The 16,703-nt window shown below is 36.6% G+C and overlaps 1 protein-coding gene across 1 annotated transcript in view; it reads left to right on the forward strand.

The window, feature by feature from the left end:
* The window catches only part of LOC119597602, a gene marked incomplete at its 3' end in the record, with an annotated part of 37,236 nt that extends 27,849 nt beyond the window's left edge, over positions 1-9,387 (forward strand). The window contains 18 exon segments of the mRNA XM_037947191.1: positions 135-221; positions 352-408; positions 1,226-1,329; positions 1,621-1,747; positions 1,953-2,104; positions 2,226-2,322; positions 2,719-2,795; positions 2,994-3,197; positions 3,449-3,581; positions 3,778-3,929; positions 4,243-4,503; positions 4,633-4,876; positions 5,152-5,254; positions 6,193-6,350; positions 6,945-7,091; positions 7,264-7,451; positions 8,756-8,890; positions 9,231-9,387. Coding sequence (XP_037803119.1) covers positions 135-221; positions 352-408; positions 1,226-1,329; positions 1,621-1,747; positions 1,953-2,104; positions 2,226-2,322; positions 2,719-2,795; positions 2,994-3,197; positions 3,449-3,581; positions 3,778-3,929; positions 4,243-4,503; positions 4,633-4,876; positions 5,152-5,254; positions 6,193-6,350; positions 6,945-7,091; positions 7,264-7,451; positions 8,756-8,890; positions 9,231-9,387 — 2,583 coding nt within the window.
* Positions 9,388-16,703: the final 7,316 nt, after the last annotated feature.

The raw sequence follows: 16,703 nt of genomic DNA on the forward strand, positions 1-16,703 counted from the left end.
ACACACAATCACACAATCACACAATCACTCAATCACACATACTCACATACATACACACTCATACACACTCATTTTTTAAATAGAATATTGTGCTATCTTGTTATGTATATAAATATATATTTTTTATTGCATAGGTGCTACATCTAGCCTTTATGAAGGAGATGGAGACCCTTCTGCCCAGACGTCCACCACAGAAGACCTCGTCACAGGAATCGGATAATGTACGTAAATTTGTTGCATTTCATTATATCTCTTCACAAAGTCATGCTGATGTCTTGTGATGTCTCAGGTGCTATATTTTGTAATAATTTGGGTTAAATTGAATTTTCATACTAGACAATATTCTTCCAGAAAACTAGCGCTTCAAATATTACGGCTGAAGAAGATTCTGTCATCGTAAATAACAAGGTGATATTCTGTTGTGTTGTTCACCCATTTTATTGCATTAGCTTCTCCTTTTCCTTCTCTTGCTGCTGCTCCTCCTTCCTCTCCCTCTTTTTTTTCTTTTCCTCCTTTTCCTTTACTTCCTCCTCCTCCTCCTAATCCTAATCCTAATCCTAATCCTAATCCTCCTAATCCTAATCCTCCTAATCCTAATCCTCCTAATCCTAATCTTAATCCTCCTCCTCCTCCTCCTCCTCCTCCTCCTCCTCCTCTTCCTATTCCTATTCCTATTCCTCTTCTTCCCCTCTTCCTATTCCTCCTCTTCGTATTCTTATCCCTCCTCTTCCTATTCCTCCTCCTACTCTTCCTATTCTTCCTCCTCTTCCTCTTCCTCTTCCTCTTCCTATTCCTCTTCCTATTCCTGATGAGCACTTTACTTACGTATTCTTACAAACATAATACCTACTCGTTTATGACATGTTTTCTTGAAGTTGAAATCTGTGAGGGGTGAAAGCCATAAAGAGCTTGGTTAATAGTATGCTTTTAAAAGGTTTATATTTTGTGGTATATGAATAAGTAATCATTTTGTTGGCTTTTGCATGTATTCATCTGTTATATATAGTTTTTCCATAGCTTCTTATTAGGTCTTATTTTTGTATGTGATTATTTTAATGTGAATAAAAAACAACATATTGATTTTGTTTATAAGATACTGGAAGGTATTAGATGTATATATTACATTTAATTATTATACTCTTCAATTTTATGTGTTCAGCTGAGTTATTGACTATATAAAAACAAGACTATTATTTGTGAAAATGAATGGGATTTTTTGTTTCAGAATAAAACTAGTATGGCACGGTCCACCCCAGTATCCAGGTGTCGTTTTAAGGAGTGCTTGTCAACTCAAGGTCATGACAACGCTACTGAAGAGATTTATGTTACGTAAGTATTAAACTGTAATTGCGATTTTGAAAACCTACAGGGGACAAAGGCAAATATTGCAATAGATTAAGGTCATTCATTTGCAAGGTTGATTGGTTTAACAAATAGGTCTACATAAATTGAGGATCAGCATTAGAAAACCTTTTTGATAATTTTTTAATATTTAGTAGGCTGAAACTCAAATTGATTTATTTCCTAAATTTTAAGTAATAATGTGCATTATTTCTAGAAAATTATATTTTTTCCCTCCATTTCACTAAAGTGATATTTTTGTTCTGTCCCAAAACACAGAGATCCTGAATTCAAAGGTTATTTAGAAGTCATATGTGAAGAAAACTGCATTATCAGCTACCATCCCTGCTGTTGGAAGGCTCATAAAGAGTGTCAAGAGGACAGAGTCGGCAAATTGTCAGACAAAGTAAAAAAATTTGGATTTAGTAATAAAAATTGTAAACTATATGAAGTTGTGTATGTGTATATTGTAGTAATTTCTTCAACTTCATTTTTAGAGAGGTGGCTTTGTAACTAACTTTTCCATTTGAATGGATGATTTTATATATTGTGTATTTATATTCTGTAGCTTTGGTCTTTAGGAAAGCTAACACATGCCATTTTGTCCACAGGATTTCTTAGGCACAGACTGCATAACTCCAGATTGTACTGGAAAGATTTCTAGTATTCACATCTATGATGAGACTGGAAACTTAAAAATTGAATTAAGTAACAAGAAAGATAAAAAGAATGCTCAAAATTCTGTTAAGCAAAAGAAAAAGAAGTGAGTTTTATTCTTCATAACAGTTCTGATACTGAAATACTTTGTGTTTACACTCACTATATGTCTATTATCTATTTCTAGTGCATGGATTAACCATGATGTTGATATTTTTTCAATGCAGGGATAAGAAGAAGGAGAAAGCTCAAGCTAACAAAAATGCAGACAAAAAGAAAACTAAACATGAGAGTGTGAGTGAAGATACAGCTAGTACGGAAAAGGTATGTAATTTCTTTAGTAAAATCTGGTGCATTGAAGTCTAAAATTTCCTACCCTCTTGAATAACTTGAGAATGAAGGTTTGAAAATATAAATCAAGATTAAGGTTCATGTATGCTACAGAGTCTAAGAGTACAGATGTATACTATGTTTAATAAAAAAATGATCTTTTAGTCCAAGTAATTGTAAGTATGACCTGTGCTATGATAAAGATATTCTCTTTGTCATTTATATTGGTTAATTTTCCAATATACATTGAAATTATTGTTCCCAGTTGCTCCAAATATTTGATATGCCTAATGGCCAGCCACCTTTAGTGAGAAGTTGGCCATGTTGAGAAATGTGATCAGATTTATGTTTTAGTTTGTATGTATTTTACTTTTTTTTTTGTATTTGCAGACACAAGCCAAAACAGAAACTGAAGCTGAAAAGACCAAATCTGTTAATAATAATGAAATAAACAGTGATAAAAAAAAGTAAGTAAAGGCATCATATTTAGATGTTCAGAGAGTTTAATCATTTTGGTAATTCCAGAAAGTTTTCCTTGGATAAAATAGTCATCAAGAGCAATTTTTCATGCATTTTCTAAATAGCATTCCAAATCCTTGTTGAAATAATTCTCAATTATCAGCTAATTAATCACAATTGTCATGTATATATTTTTTTTCTAAAAGGACCCCAGCCTGTATGCCAAACCTTCCAATAGACCCAGAGAGCCTGGAGAGTTCCCAGGTTATAGTTCTAAAACCCACAACAGAGCGCGAGGAGCCAACAGAAACCAAAACTTCAAAGAAAAATAAAAAGAAGAAAAACAAGAAAAATAAAGCCATCCAGCCGGATTTGCTTGGAGATCCTTTAGAATGTGAACAAAGCAATCAGTGAGTTTTCTCTTCTGTTGATATTTTTATAAACACATTTCCTTGTTTGATTGTATCTAAGTAACTGATTGGGATATATTGAAATATATTACATGCAAACCATAAAAGCTGTATTAGTGTCCTATCATATCAGTAAGGCTGATCGTGACTACAGTTTTGCACATTAATTTTTGTTATAGTAGTATAATAGAAATGAAATGACAGTAGAATTTGAAAGGATGAGATATGTAATGATATTAATATATTTTCAGGAATGAATATGTTGCTCGGTTGAAACTTCTGAAACAGGAGCGAGAAGCTCTAGAAAATGATAACGTTCCCTTACTCAAAATCCCCCTTGCAATACCCACTCGGGAAACACCCTCGGAGCAGGTTCTAGAATTGGTAAGTTGTCTCAAAAAGACTTCCTATTGCGTCATTTTTTATTATCTTTGCTAGAAGCTTTGATTATTGTTTAAACATTGTATCTAATAAGATTTATAATTGCAATTAAGATTAATTTTGATAAAATGTTTGATTGTATTGATAATGAGGAACCAAAATTGAAGTGAGATGTCAGTATTGCATTGTTAATTTACAGTTAGATCCAGACAATCCCTTCTATCTCCCTGAACATCTGAGGGACAACCCGAAGGCTCTAGAATCAGTTTTACAAAATAAGATGTCTGCTGGCTCTTCAGTGTCAAGTATTGTATCAGGCATTCGTCCAGAGAGCATCACTGTCCTTTTAGAGTAAGTATATGGGGGGTGTTACAAATTACTTTGTAAAAACCTTCAATAAAGCTTGCCTTTTTTTCTGAAGTGCCAAGGTTTAGCTAATCTGCATATCTGTCATCTTGAGCATGAAAAGGTGTATTTATAGATGATTAGATATGTAATGTACTTGTAATAACAGGGACCTTACACATGCCTGTAAAGAAGCTGGAAGAAAGGCCAAACACATAGTGCTACATCCAGCTATGATCACAACCAAATAAAAAAATTGGCCTGGAAGGAATAGCAGCTCTTAAATGTAATTTTTCATAATCTGTATATTTCATTACAGCTTCATGTATGATTGGCTGAAGTCGGAGGGACCCATGTCCATCACTGATGCTCGAATAAGACAGTGTGTTGAGGAAAACTTCCCCCCTGAAGCCAATACACATGTTGTACAGTGTGGAGGGATCAAGCAGTTTCTCTTGCAGTCTATTAACTTTGCCATGATAGATGAGGTAATATGTGTTAGAGACCACGTTGTAAGAGCTCAGGAAATGATGCGGAAATCCGTGGTGGAACGGATGAATACGTCACGGTACCTGATAAGGTCAGTTTTTGCTCTGTTAGAGATAGAATATTTATTGTTAATCACTATATTTTAATAGATCGTGTAAATTCTATTATTTATTATTATTATTTTTTGTAATATTGAAAAAACTTTGAAACCTGTTTACAGTGATGGTCGCAGAGCCAAGAAATTTACACACCTCTTGGATGACACAAAGAGCAGCTGTTCTTCGTCTTCTTCTGCATCCCACATGGCAGGCTCAGGTGTCTCTTATGCCTCAACGGGACTCTCAGGTACAACAACTTCCTCAGTGAAGCTGGTCAATGGGGAAATGAACAATAACAGCAAGGAATCCAGGAAGAATGTGCCAAGCAACTTCACAAGTGGCCTTGATGAATTTGACACTTCTGATGTGAGGACTCAAATGTGTTTTGTTGAACTTGTCTTTGGTGCATCACTTGATGCTAGTCTGTCAAAGTTAAAATAGAAATTGTCATTTATGTGTTTGCTTATCTCTTTTTAGTTACTTTTATAGAGTACATGCTGCAGAGTTATTATTTTTAAGGATTAAAATTTTTATTTAAACATACAAAGTTTTAGGTTTTTTGGTTTGTGAATGTAAACTTACAAATAACTTATTAATCATTACATACATTTTGATAGTAATTCTATATGACTTTAATACAGATGCCTGCAGTGCGACCAAAACTTAATCCCACTGCCCCAGAGTTCGAACCTCGATCAAATGATGAAGAGGAAGAGGACTTCAACAATGAATTATGCTCAGACGGTATGTTGCCCAGAGTTTGTCATTAAGAAGATATCCAAGTAGGATTTAGAATTTGATTGCATTATTGTGAAATGGTATTCAGGAACAGATTGTTATTTTGAGTGAGAGATTCTTTCTATCCTTTATCATTTATGTGTTTACATATTGTGATCATATTTTAAGATACAGGTAAAGGGAATGACAAGTTGTCTTATAGCCATATCATTTTTTAACCCATTGGAATCGGTTGTGTCACGGCAATTAATTCAGTTATTTACTCTTTGTATGCATGTGCATTTTCTACCTTTTTGGCTGTTTTCAATGTCCATATTTGCCATTTGATTTGCGTTATCCAGAGATTTTTTTTTTTTTTTTTTTTGTGTAAAGACCCCAATCATCTCTCTAGGTAGTCTATAACTCAGTGCAAGAAAAATGAAACTGTAACACTATATTATTTGTTTAATTTTTAAAATATTTTTATGTAATATTACATTTTCTGTAAAAGAAGCTGCAAGGAATATGAGCAGTGACTAGAAGAGTGCCATTTCAATGATCACATGGAAATGGCGCTCTTCCAATCACTGCTCATGGACATTACAATTCACACTCATTCAAAAATGGAAAAATGCAAAATCGCCAAATGAGTGAAATAAACCTCCCAATAGGATTTGTGCATTTGAGAATCTTTTCCATCACCTCGGCCTTCAGCTGTAATGCTCACAACAGCAAGTTCGTGTCATTTTGCCGACGTCCAGATATTCCTGTGACAGCATGTTCACGTCACCCACCTCTCGACCCAGATTTTTTCATGACATGATGGTCACATCACCTGGATCTAAGGAGCTAAAAGAGAGATGGAGAGGCAGATGGCAACACATTTTCTAATATTATATTTTAAAAATTGATGGGGAAGAGAATAGCATGGCATCTCTTAGTATTGTTGATTTTCTTTAATGCAGATGAAGAAGAAAATGGCAAATCTTCTAGCAAGGGCTTAAGGACTCCCAAACACTCAGAGTGTGAATCAAATCAGGATCCTGGAATTACAACACAGGATGGAGATGAGCTGTTCCAGTCAGATGAGGATGAGGAATATGCGGACGATGAGGAAGAACAGGTTGGTAGGGAAGATTAGGAAAAGGGTCTTTATGTGCACTTCTTTCCCTGTTTCACTAAAGAAGCATCAGTATTGATAAGTTTTTTTTTTTTTTTTTTGATAGCTTGTAGATTAGGTGAATTATCTAGAATAGTCTAATTCCTGGAATGTTTAGTGTTGATCTACATTCCTTCCACAAAATGTTTAGAATAGATTTTCAAAGTTTTTTTCTTCTTTTAGTGGTTTGTTTTCAAGAGTGATTTAAATCTTATCTTTCTTGGATGTTATGTTTTGGTGTTATTTTAGATGTTATATTATGAATTGTTTTTTTTTTTTTCATTTTATATTTTATTTCTTTCTTTATTTTTATTATTTTTTTGTACTACCAGTGTACAGAGACCAACAATCATGTGTTGCAGCAAAAGATGTTAGAGGTATATTGTATAAAGAAATTAATTAGAGTGTTTCACTATTTTCAAAAAAGGACCACAATTATTTTTAAGCATTTCCTACTAAACTTAAAGGCAGTCAAGTGCAACTGTAATGTCATAGAAAAAAAAAGAAAATAGAAAATAAATTTAACAAGTACCTAAGAAACCTTTTTTTTGTTCACAGTATACTGAGAGTCTAGAGAACCAACTCAAACAGAAGCAAGAGCAGATACAGACGCTGAATGACCGGCTGTACCAGATGAAGACTCAGATGGGCTTGGAAATCACAAAGCTCAAACAACAGGTGCAAGATATCAAGGAAGAGAAAAGGGTATGGGGTTCCCTTTATCTGTTTGAAAGTTTTGCATAATGTTTAATTGGACTGAAAGTTGGATATTGAATTTAAACGTCTTTTCTCTTGATGGTTTTGAGATTCTGAGAAACTAGGGCTAATGGATCTTGATATCTGTAGAGCTCATTACTGAAGCCTTAAAATTTTGCAGACAATTCAAACGGAAAAGGAGAGCTTATCAGCCCAACGTGAAAATGAGACCAAAAAGCTGCGTTCAGAATTGTCCCGCTTGCAAGAGGAGATGAAGGCAACTCAAACCCGCAGTCAGTCCCTAGAAAACAAGTGTGAGAGATCAAATGACCGTGCCAACGAGTTTGAGGCTAAACTAATGGAGGAACAGTAAGTGAAGGAGCATTGGTTCTATTATTAAGGTCTTATTTAACTATATTATTGTGTTGTTTATTATATATCTTGTGTTTCTGTGCAGTCCAAAGCTTGTTCAGTATTAACGTTTATTGTTTTGTCTTTTTATTTTTTTATTCGTATAGATGTACTTTTAGTGATATGAAAATTTTAGTGCACAATCTTTGTGTTGCATGGTTATCTTTTATTAAAAACAAAGACAACAATTTGAAGTAAATGATTGCATCTTTCTACATAGTCAGTGAGTAAGTGCAGTCAAAAATTATCTGCATCTTTGTGAATTGTTTCCAAGGATTTCATTATTAGGCTTAGAGTTTATAGAAACTTTATTTAAGCTTGTTTTTTAAAATTTCCCCAAATGTCATGAAATGTTCCAGTATCATAAATACAAGGTAGCATGATGTGCAGAAATAAACTTTTTTCATAATTTTTAAATTTAATTGTTTTTTTAAGCTATGGAAATTTGGGTTGAAATAATATTTTTTTTTTCCAGTTAATACATAGTTATTTAAAAGTAAAAGCAATTGATATTGGAATTATTATGAATATTTTGGAGAAAAAAAAGAGTATAGCTGTTCAAGCATTTCTGTGCATGCACCTTAATTATTATCAACATCAAGTAATAATCAGAAGTAATAATTAAAAGGCAGGGGAAGGAGGACTAGTGTGGGTCTTTGGAAAGGAGAGATGAGAAATGGAAGTGGTTGGGTCTTGAATAGGCTGCCAGTCTTCTTCTCTCTTCTCTGCGCTTCTTATGTTTTCTGAAGGCTGCATCACAAAATGATGATAGATTGCAAAAGCCATTTTCCAAGCAAATGCAGCTGGTTAGGACCCCTCCCCCCACCTACCTGTCCTCCATTCCCTGTCCCTTCTGGACAAAGGAACCTGGGCTGGTGTGCCATGCTTTACTGTGATACTGGTATTACCAAGTGCTTGATTTTGCTTCTGAGTGCTAGACACTCAGAAACAATATGGACCTTTGGTGTGGAAATCAAAGGTCCATTTTGTGCCACTCCCCCAGTACCTACCACAGTGCTAATTTGTATGTAAACTTTTTTGTGTAATGTGGACAGTGATTTTAGATGATATTTGAGTGAAATAGGCCATGTTTTGAAAAATAAATTTTCCAATGCGAAATATGACTGTGCCCCCTTAATCCAATGGTTGCAGATAACATGATATTCATCCCATGTCCTCTGTAATTTTAGATTACTAATTGTGTTTACACATGCATGGCTTCATAAACATTTAGTTGCCAAACTTTGTTCTCCCTTTTGCAGGGAAGTGACAGCACAGCTGCGGGAAGAAATTAGGAACCTCCAGGAGTCCCTAACCAGCAGTTCACGGCGAGCACATGAAGCAGAGGTGAAGTACCTTTGCACCAAGAAGGACCTGGTGGAGGCACATCTCACAAGGTTAGGAATGGTGGGAGGGGGAAAAGTAGGGGTTTTATGGCATTTTTATAAGTTTTTAGGAAAATTATTTTAAGCAAAAAAAAGGTTAGTTACAGAAGAATGGTAATCAGAGGTAGAAGAGAGAAATATGATGAGTGGCAGAGTATTAAACTAAAAAGATGAGAGAAATGAATGACTTTTGCCTAAAACAATGCACCATAAGGGAATACGGGAAAAACCCCAAAATATGCAATCTATCCAATATAAACCCTTTTGTTTTTCTTCACTAAAAACACATTTACTCTACATATTAAATTTCAGTGAAGTCCTCTTTATATAGAATTTATCACTTACCCACCAGGACAATTAACCGCTTGACTGAGGAAGCGAGTCTAATGCGTCTCCTGCACCAGACGGCATCTGATGAAACAAAGCCAGACCGAGCCACGCTCTCTCGATCTATTGTGGCATGGGATGACAGTATTAAGAGCTTGCGGGACCGGAAACGCATCTTCCTGGTAGGTGGTTCAGAACTGGATGGATGTCTGCGTTGTATATTTGTTTTGTTTTTTGTTTTAGTATGTATGAAGATGATAAGATCCTCATCATCAAGTGGAAAAGAAAGTTGCATTGTGAATTATCAGTAGTAATAATCACCCTTATTATTATCGTTATTTATATATATTTTAAAGAAAGCTCTTGTTTAAGAAAAAAAATTATCCCCCCATTTAAATATTTCTCCATGATGCGGAAAAGAAGCTGGGACTTTTAGGAAGGTTAACAGGGGCGTCCCCTCAATCCCTTCCCTCTTGGAGCCTTTTAGGCCCAGCCATCCCTGAATAGGTAGCACCTCTCTCATGGCCAGGTGGGTTTAAAATTTTTTTTTTTTTTTTGTTTTTCCCCTTTTTCCCCCTTTTTCTCCTCTCTCTCTCTCCCCCTTCTCTCTTTTTCTCTCTCTCCCCCCCCTCTCTCTCTCTCCTTCTCTCTCTCTCTCTCTCTCTCTCTCTTCTTTCTCCCCTCCCCTCTCTTTTCTCTCTCTTCTCTTTCTCTCTCTCTTTTTTGTCTCTCTTCTCTCGTTCTCTCTCTCTCTTTTCCCTTCTCTCTTCTCTCTGTCTCTTCTCTCTCTCGTCCCCTTCCCCTTTTCTGTCTCTCTCTCTCTTCCTGTCTTCTTCTTCTCTGCTCTCTCTCTTATCTTTTGTCTCTCTCTCTCTTTCTCTCTCTTTTCTCTCTTCCTTTTTTCCTCTCTCTTTCTCTCTCTCTCTCTTCTCGCTCCCTGTCCCTTTCTCTTTCTCTCTCTTCTCTCTTCTCTCTCTCTCTCTCTCTTTTTCCCCCTTCTCTCTCTTTTAAAATTCTTTCTCAAAGGGGGCAGTCCCTAAAACAATTTGTGAAATGCTTTCTTTTTCCACTTTTCTCTAGAGGATATATCAAATGGACGAGCAACTATTTTTTCCATGGGATACTTGTAAGCCCCAGGGAAACCATATTTTTCCCTGGGGAGGGGAAAAAGAGGTGGACTTAGGCGTATTTTGGCTGGAATAAATGCCAGACCCAGGCCTTCAGTGAGTTAGTTGTGACATACTATCCTGTCATAGTTGATGACACCAACTATGGATCACTGGCCAGCGCTTGTCCCACTCCATCATCAATGCCAAAGGAAGCTGACACATCACACTCAGTTGACTTCCATCTCCCCACCACCACATTGACTCCCAACCCCCGACTGTCCCAGTTGGCCCCACCCAACAAGAACCAGCTTTGCTTCCAAGCAATTATGTCAAGCCCCCTTCCAGGGCAGTGCTTGTGTTTGGGAATAAAGCTTCGAGGGTTGACGGAATCAAAAACAAAAGTTTGGTTTTAGATCTAGCTCAGGTGAAGATGGCTGCAGTGATGTCTTGCTTTTTCTACATATCCGCCAACATTAAGACATCATAGACGGGCAGAAAGGGATTTTTTGCTGACCTTGTGTGAAAATTTGCCTGAAGGGTGCAGGAAATTTAAAACATCCATTTGCCCCCTTTTTGGTTGACCCTTTTTTGGGCCCAAGGAGCCCCCTGGCTCTATTCTGCCCCCAAAATTCTGAATAAAGGGAAAGTCCATCAATTGCGTTGTAGTCCCCGGGGAAAATTTTTTTTCCCCTTGGGTTTGGCAGAAAAAGACCAAACCCACCTTTTTTTTTGGTTTCTTTTGAATTTTGGGGAAAAGGGGGACCCAAACCCCACCCCCCCCCCCCCACCACCACCCTTCTTTACTTCAGGCAACCACCCCCCAAATTTTTTTTGGGGCCTTTTTAAAATGGGCCCCATTGAAAATGGGGCTTTTAAATTGGTTTTGGGTTTCCCCCCCCGTAAACCCCCCGGGGTTTAACCAAAAAATTTTATAGAAAAAGAGGAGAAAGGGGGAGAGGAGAGGAGAGAAGAGAGGAGAGGAAGGGGAAGAGAGGAGAGAAAAAAAAGAGAAAAGGGAAGGAAGAGAAATATGTGATTTAAAATTTTTAAAATTTTTTTTTGACAAAAAATTCCCTTTTGGAAAAGATATTTTGTACTTTTTGTAAATTTTTGTCCCCTCAATTTTTTATCAAAAATTTTCTCTCTCTCTCTCTCTCTCTTTTCTCCTCTCTTCCCCTCTCTTCTTTTCTCCTTCTTTCCCCTCCCACTTTCATTTTCATTTCATTATTTATTCATTTTTTCATTATTCATTATACATTTTATTTAAAATTTTATTTTGTAAAATTTTTTGGTTTTAAAATTAATTATTAAAATATTTTAGTGAGGATTAAAATCCCTATTTTTGAGAAAAAGGGGAAAAACCAAACCAAAACTACCCTGGGAGGTTTAAAAACCCAAAAACTTCCCCCCTCCCCCCGCCCAAATTTCCCCTTTTTTTGCCAACAAAACCCCCCCTTTTTTCACCCCCTTTTTTCCCCCCTTTTTAAAGGGGTTTCCCTCTTTTTTGGGGGAGCGCTTTACGGGAATCTGTTCAGCACGGGGCCTTGGGGGGAAGTGGGCCCTGCTATCTCAGAAAAAGGCCAAAACCCCAGGGGGGCAAACCCATACCGAAATGTGGGCTTGTTACATTCCGTAATGTTGAAGACTGCAAAAAAGCCCTGTCGGTAGGGGTAAGTGGCGGGCAAAAATTTGGGGCGCCACCCCCCTTTTTTTTTTAATATTACTTTAAAACCACAGTCACACGGTAAAAATATGCATAGGGTATAAACATTTATTTTATTTTTGTATTCACTATATATTCAGTGAATATTATAATATAAATTATTTTATATTTAATAATATATATATATATAAAATTTTATATTTTATATATATAATATTATATATATATATAATATATTTATATATATAATTTTATATATATATTTTATATATATAAAAATATATATATATAAATTAAATATTTTTATATATATTATATATATACACATGAATATATAGTGAATACACAAATAAATAAATGTATATACATATGCATATTGTATACACGTGTGACTGTGAGTATATGTAATATTAAAAAAAAGGATGGCGCCAATTGTTGCCCTCCCCACTTACCCCAAAAGCCCAGGGTTTTTTTGCAGTTTTTAAAATTTAAAGGGAATGTAACAACCCCCACATTTCGGTAGGGGTTTCCCCTTTGGGGTTTTGGGCCCTTTGTAAATAAGAGTAGCGGGACACCACTTCACCATCCCCCAGGGTGACTGAACAGATTCTGTCATGCGCATACAAAATTTCATGCAAATAGATTATAGTATCCAATAGCTATCTTCTCTATAATTGGAAATAATCAAGACATATCATCAGGCAATGACAAACCATTCTGTGAAAAGACAATCTGACTACTGACACACAGATAAAGCAACTAAATCCATAATTTCACATTCCTAAATATGTTAGAATGGTAAAACACTACACTATGCAAACTAGATTTTTTTTTATTAAAAATTTTGGGAAATCATTTGGGTTTTCATCTTAAAGGGAAAAGGAAAATTTTAAAAGGGTGAAAAAGGGAAGAAACAAAAACATAAAAAAAGGGAAAAGACAGGTGAACAAACACGGGCCCGGTCGGGAAAGTCTAGGGGAAAGGGGTTTTGCCAGCTAAGGGAGTGATTGAGAATGAGGAATGCAAGACTAGCAGGAAAAAAAAAAAGTTAAAATTTGGGGCCCATTTGATTTTTTAAAGGGACTGCATCGGGTCTGGGGGCATCAACATAGTAAAAGGGAAAAAGACAATTCATACAGCAAAAAAATCTGGGCCCATGCCCCACTGATGGAAAAAAGGGGGGGAAATTAATGTGTGTCTCCCTTGACTCCCCCACTAAAGATCTGGGGGCCCAAAGATGCAGAAGTAAAAACCCAAAACAATAATTAGTATGTATATCCCACTGTGTGGGGTAATCTGTACACTGAAAAGAAGAAATTGCAAGCAGGACTCCCCTTTATGGATACCTTAAGTCATGTCTCTGCTGTCAATTTCTCTCTAAGTAAACTCATGAAATAAATCTTCTCCCGAGAAAAACCCCAAACCGGGCTCCTTCTCGCCCCTCCCCTACACGGAGGTTTTAACTTTTTTCACCCCTTAAACTAAAAAGGCTTATCTTTCCCCAGGAAAATACTCCCCCCCTTAAAACCTGATTAAAACCTAGCCCCCTTCCCCCCCTCTACCTCAAAGAGAGCACTATATTATTCCTTTGCCTCCTTTTCCAGTCTAAAAAAGGGTTTTTTTTTTTAAAAAAAATTTATACTAATCAAAGGGGACTTTAAAAATAAAATCCCTTCTGCCCCTTTGGGGACACAAGCCATCAGATAACTAGTCGCTGCATGAAGCATTTTTCCCTTTCCCCCACTGATGCCCAGCCTGCAGCCTGGGGGAAATTTAAAAACTGCCCTTTTTGGGGATCTTTTTGGGCGATTCTTCTTTTGGGCAACAGTCTTTAACTTCCCCCCCCCTTCGGGTTTAAATCCTTTATGCGGGGCCCCCCCTTCAGAGATCAGGGCTTTTTTAAACGGGGATTGACCTCCCTTCATTCTATTCACTAATTTCCCCTCCCATCTTTCCCAAAATTGTTTTCCCCTTCTCCCTTTTCACCTCATATCTCAGACAAAACCTAGGGGGATTTAAAATCTGTTTTCTGTTTTCAAATAATCTAGTTTGTGCATAATAGGTTTTTCTACAACTAAGACCAATATGATATTACCCAGCATGTTAGCAGATTCTGTTTCCCAGCATAATGCATAAAGAATATGTTACTCAGAAGCAAGTCCTAACAGTCAAATAAATTTTTTCAAAAAGAATTTTGAAAAGCCCCTGAGTGAGTTTTTGTCACTCAGAAATATTCCCTTTATTTAATGCATCCTAAACTTTTAGATTTGAACATGTGATTGTTCAGGAAAATTTTAGAAAAATCTTTTCTTTTTTTTTTTTTCTCCTTTTCACTCTCTCAAGATTGGGAAAGGGAATTTTATTAACATATTTTCAGTTTTCCTAGAAGTTTAAGTATAGTAAAATAAAGAATCAAACAAAAACATACAGAGCAATCACATTTCATTTAAGTAAGAATTTCTCACAAACCCCCAAGATTCTTTAAAATGAACATAAAAACACAATAGAAATTTTAAAAAAATTTTACAATTATCTTCCCCTTTACATCTTTCCTTTATTGAAAATTCCCCTGGGAATTTGGGCCTTTCAAAAAGCGGGTGGAATTGCCAAAATTTTTTTGAGTACCAGGCAATTCTGAAACAATGTAAATATACATGAATGTTCATTTTAAAATTGGGATCACTCAACTACCAACCCCTTTCCCCCCCTTTTTTGCCCAGCTTTCATTAACCCCAACCCGTTTCGGTATCAGGGAAAACATTGGTGTCATAAACTGTTTTTTTTTTGGGAAAGTCCGCTGCGGGGCAGGAGTCTTCTACCCTGCCGTTTGTTTTTGATGGTTCTATATTTTACCCCTTTTTTTCCAAAAAAGGGGGGTTAAAATTTTCCTCAGTTTGGGAAGTGGTAAAATTTGTTTTTTTAAAAAAAATGTTAATAAATATTGCGTAGTTACTAAATTTTTTCCTCTGTTTTAACTAGTGTTTTTAAAATATTGCCCATAGTTTCTAACATTTTTTTCCTCTGTCCAAAAGGGAAAAACTTTTTGGTATTTTCTTGTGCCTTAAGTAGTGAGTGTGTGAAGAAATTTAGTGGTTTAGTGAGGTGAGTGAAATGAGGGGTGAGGGGGTGTGGGGTGTGAGTGTGGGGGTGGAGTGTGAGTGGGAGTGTGTTAGTGTGAGTGTGTGTGTGTGTGGGTGTGTGTTTTGTGTGTGTGTGTGTGTGTGTGTTTTGGTGTTGTGTGTGTGTGTGTGTGTGTGGGTGTGAGTGTGAGTGCGTGCGTGCGTGGTGCGTGCGTGCGTGGTGCGTCGTGCCGGGGCTTGCGTGCTGGGGGCCCTGGGTGGTTCGTGGGGGTGCGTTTTTTTTGTTTTTTTAAACCCCCACCAAAACCCCCAAAAGGGGTCAAGTAAAGCAAGGGCACTGTTTTTTTTAATTTTGTTTTTCATAGAGAAAAGCTTCACAAGTTTCTAAGGGGGGGGGGTTTTTAAGAGATCAATTATTACTTTTTTTTTTAATTTTTTTAAAAAAAGTCTGATCCATTCCCAACCCTTTTTTTTGGACATAAAATATGTAAAACAGAACCTCTAATACTTTTATCAAGAACCTAACACTGATTTCATGGAGAGGAATGTGATTACTGCATCATTAGAATTATAATACATAAAAGGTAAGTTTACAAGGTCACATTTACAAAAAGCTTAAACAAGAGATAACAATATCTAAAAACAGTTTCTAAAAAACTTTGGGTTTTGGTAGGTGCTTTTTCCTTTTCCCGGGAGTAGTGGAGGCTGTTCTGGGGTTTCCGCTTATAGCTCCCCCAGTGAAAGCCAGTGGATTAACCCCATTGTGCAAATACAAAGGACGGGTATCTAGGGCAGTAGGTAGAAGAGGAGGTCTAATGGGTGTTGGCAGTAAGGCTTTTGAACCATGTGAACCTGGCACCGGCTGTGGGGATGAGGAGCAGGAGTTTCCTGGTCGATTTATAACCTGCTCTCCAATGGGTAGTTTTGGCATTGGCTTGCTGCTCATCTTTTGCTGCAGAAGAATACTGAATTTATTAATCAAACTCACAATAAACAAATACATACTATAATGCCCTTAAATTTTTAAAAATTTACAAACTGTTTTTCCCTAGGTATGAATGAATGAATTTAATGAATGAATTGAAAATGAATGAATGAATGAATGAATGAATGAATGGAAAAAATGAAGGAATGAATGAAGAAATGAATGAAGAAGAAGAAAGAGAGAGAGAAGAGAGAGAAGAGGGTAGAGAGAGAGGGGAGAGAGAGACAGGAAAAGAGAGGGGAGGGGAGAGAGAGAGAGAGAGATATGATTTGATAAATTTATTACATTGAGTGGACAACAACCAATTTTACAGAGAAGTACAAAAGGTGCATGGCTGTTTCTCACAGGGTATGTTGTGAACTATAAATACATACATATTTATACTCACATATTCTCTCTCTCTCTCTCTCCTCTCTCTCTCTCTCTCTTTTCCTCCCCCTCTCTTTCCCCCCTCTTCCCCTCTTTTCTCTCTCTCCTCTCTCTCCCTCACCCCCCCCCCCTGGCATGATATTTGAAATATATAATTTTTCTGTTTTCACCGGGGGGGAGGGTGTGACTTATAAAATTAAAAAAGGGAAAATTTATTTTTCCCGGGCCCAAACCCCAAAAAAGGGTTTTAGCAAAAAAATTGGGGGTTCCATTTATCAGGTTTTTGAGCCCC

Source organism: Penaeus monodon, chromosome 39 (assembly GCF_015228065.2).
Source record: "Penaeus monodon isolate SGIC_2016 chromosome 39, NSTDA_Pmon_1, whole genome shotgun sequence".
Lineage (NCBI taxonomy): Eukaryota > Metazoa > Arthropoda > Malacostraca > Decapoda > Penaeidae > Penaeus > Penaeus monodon.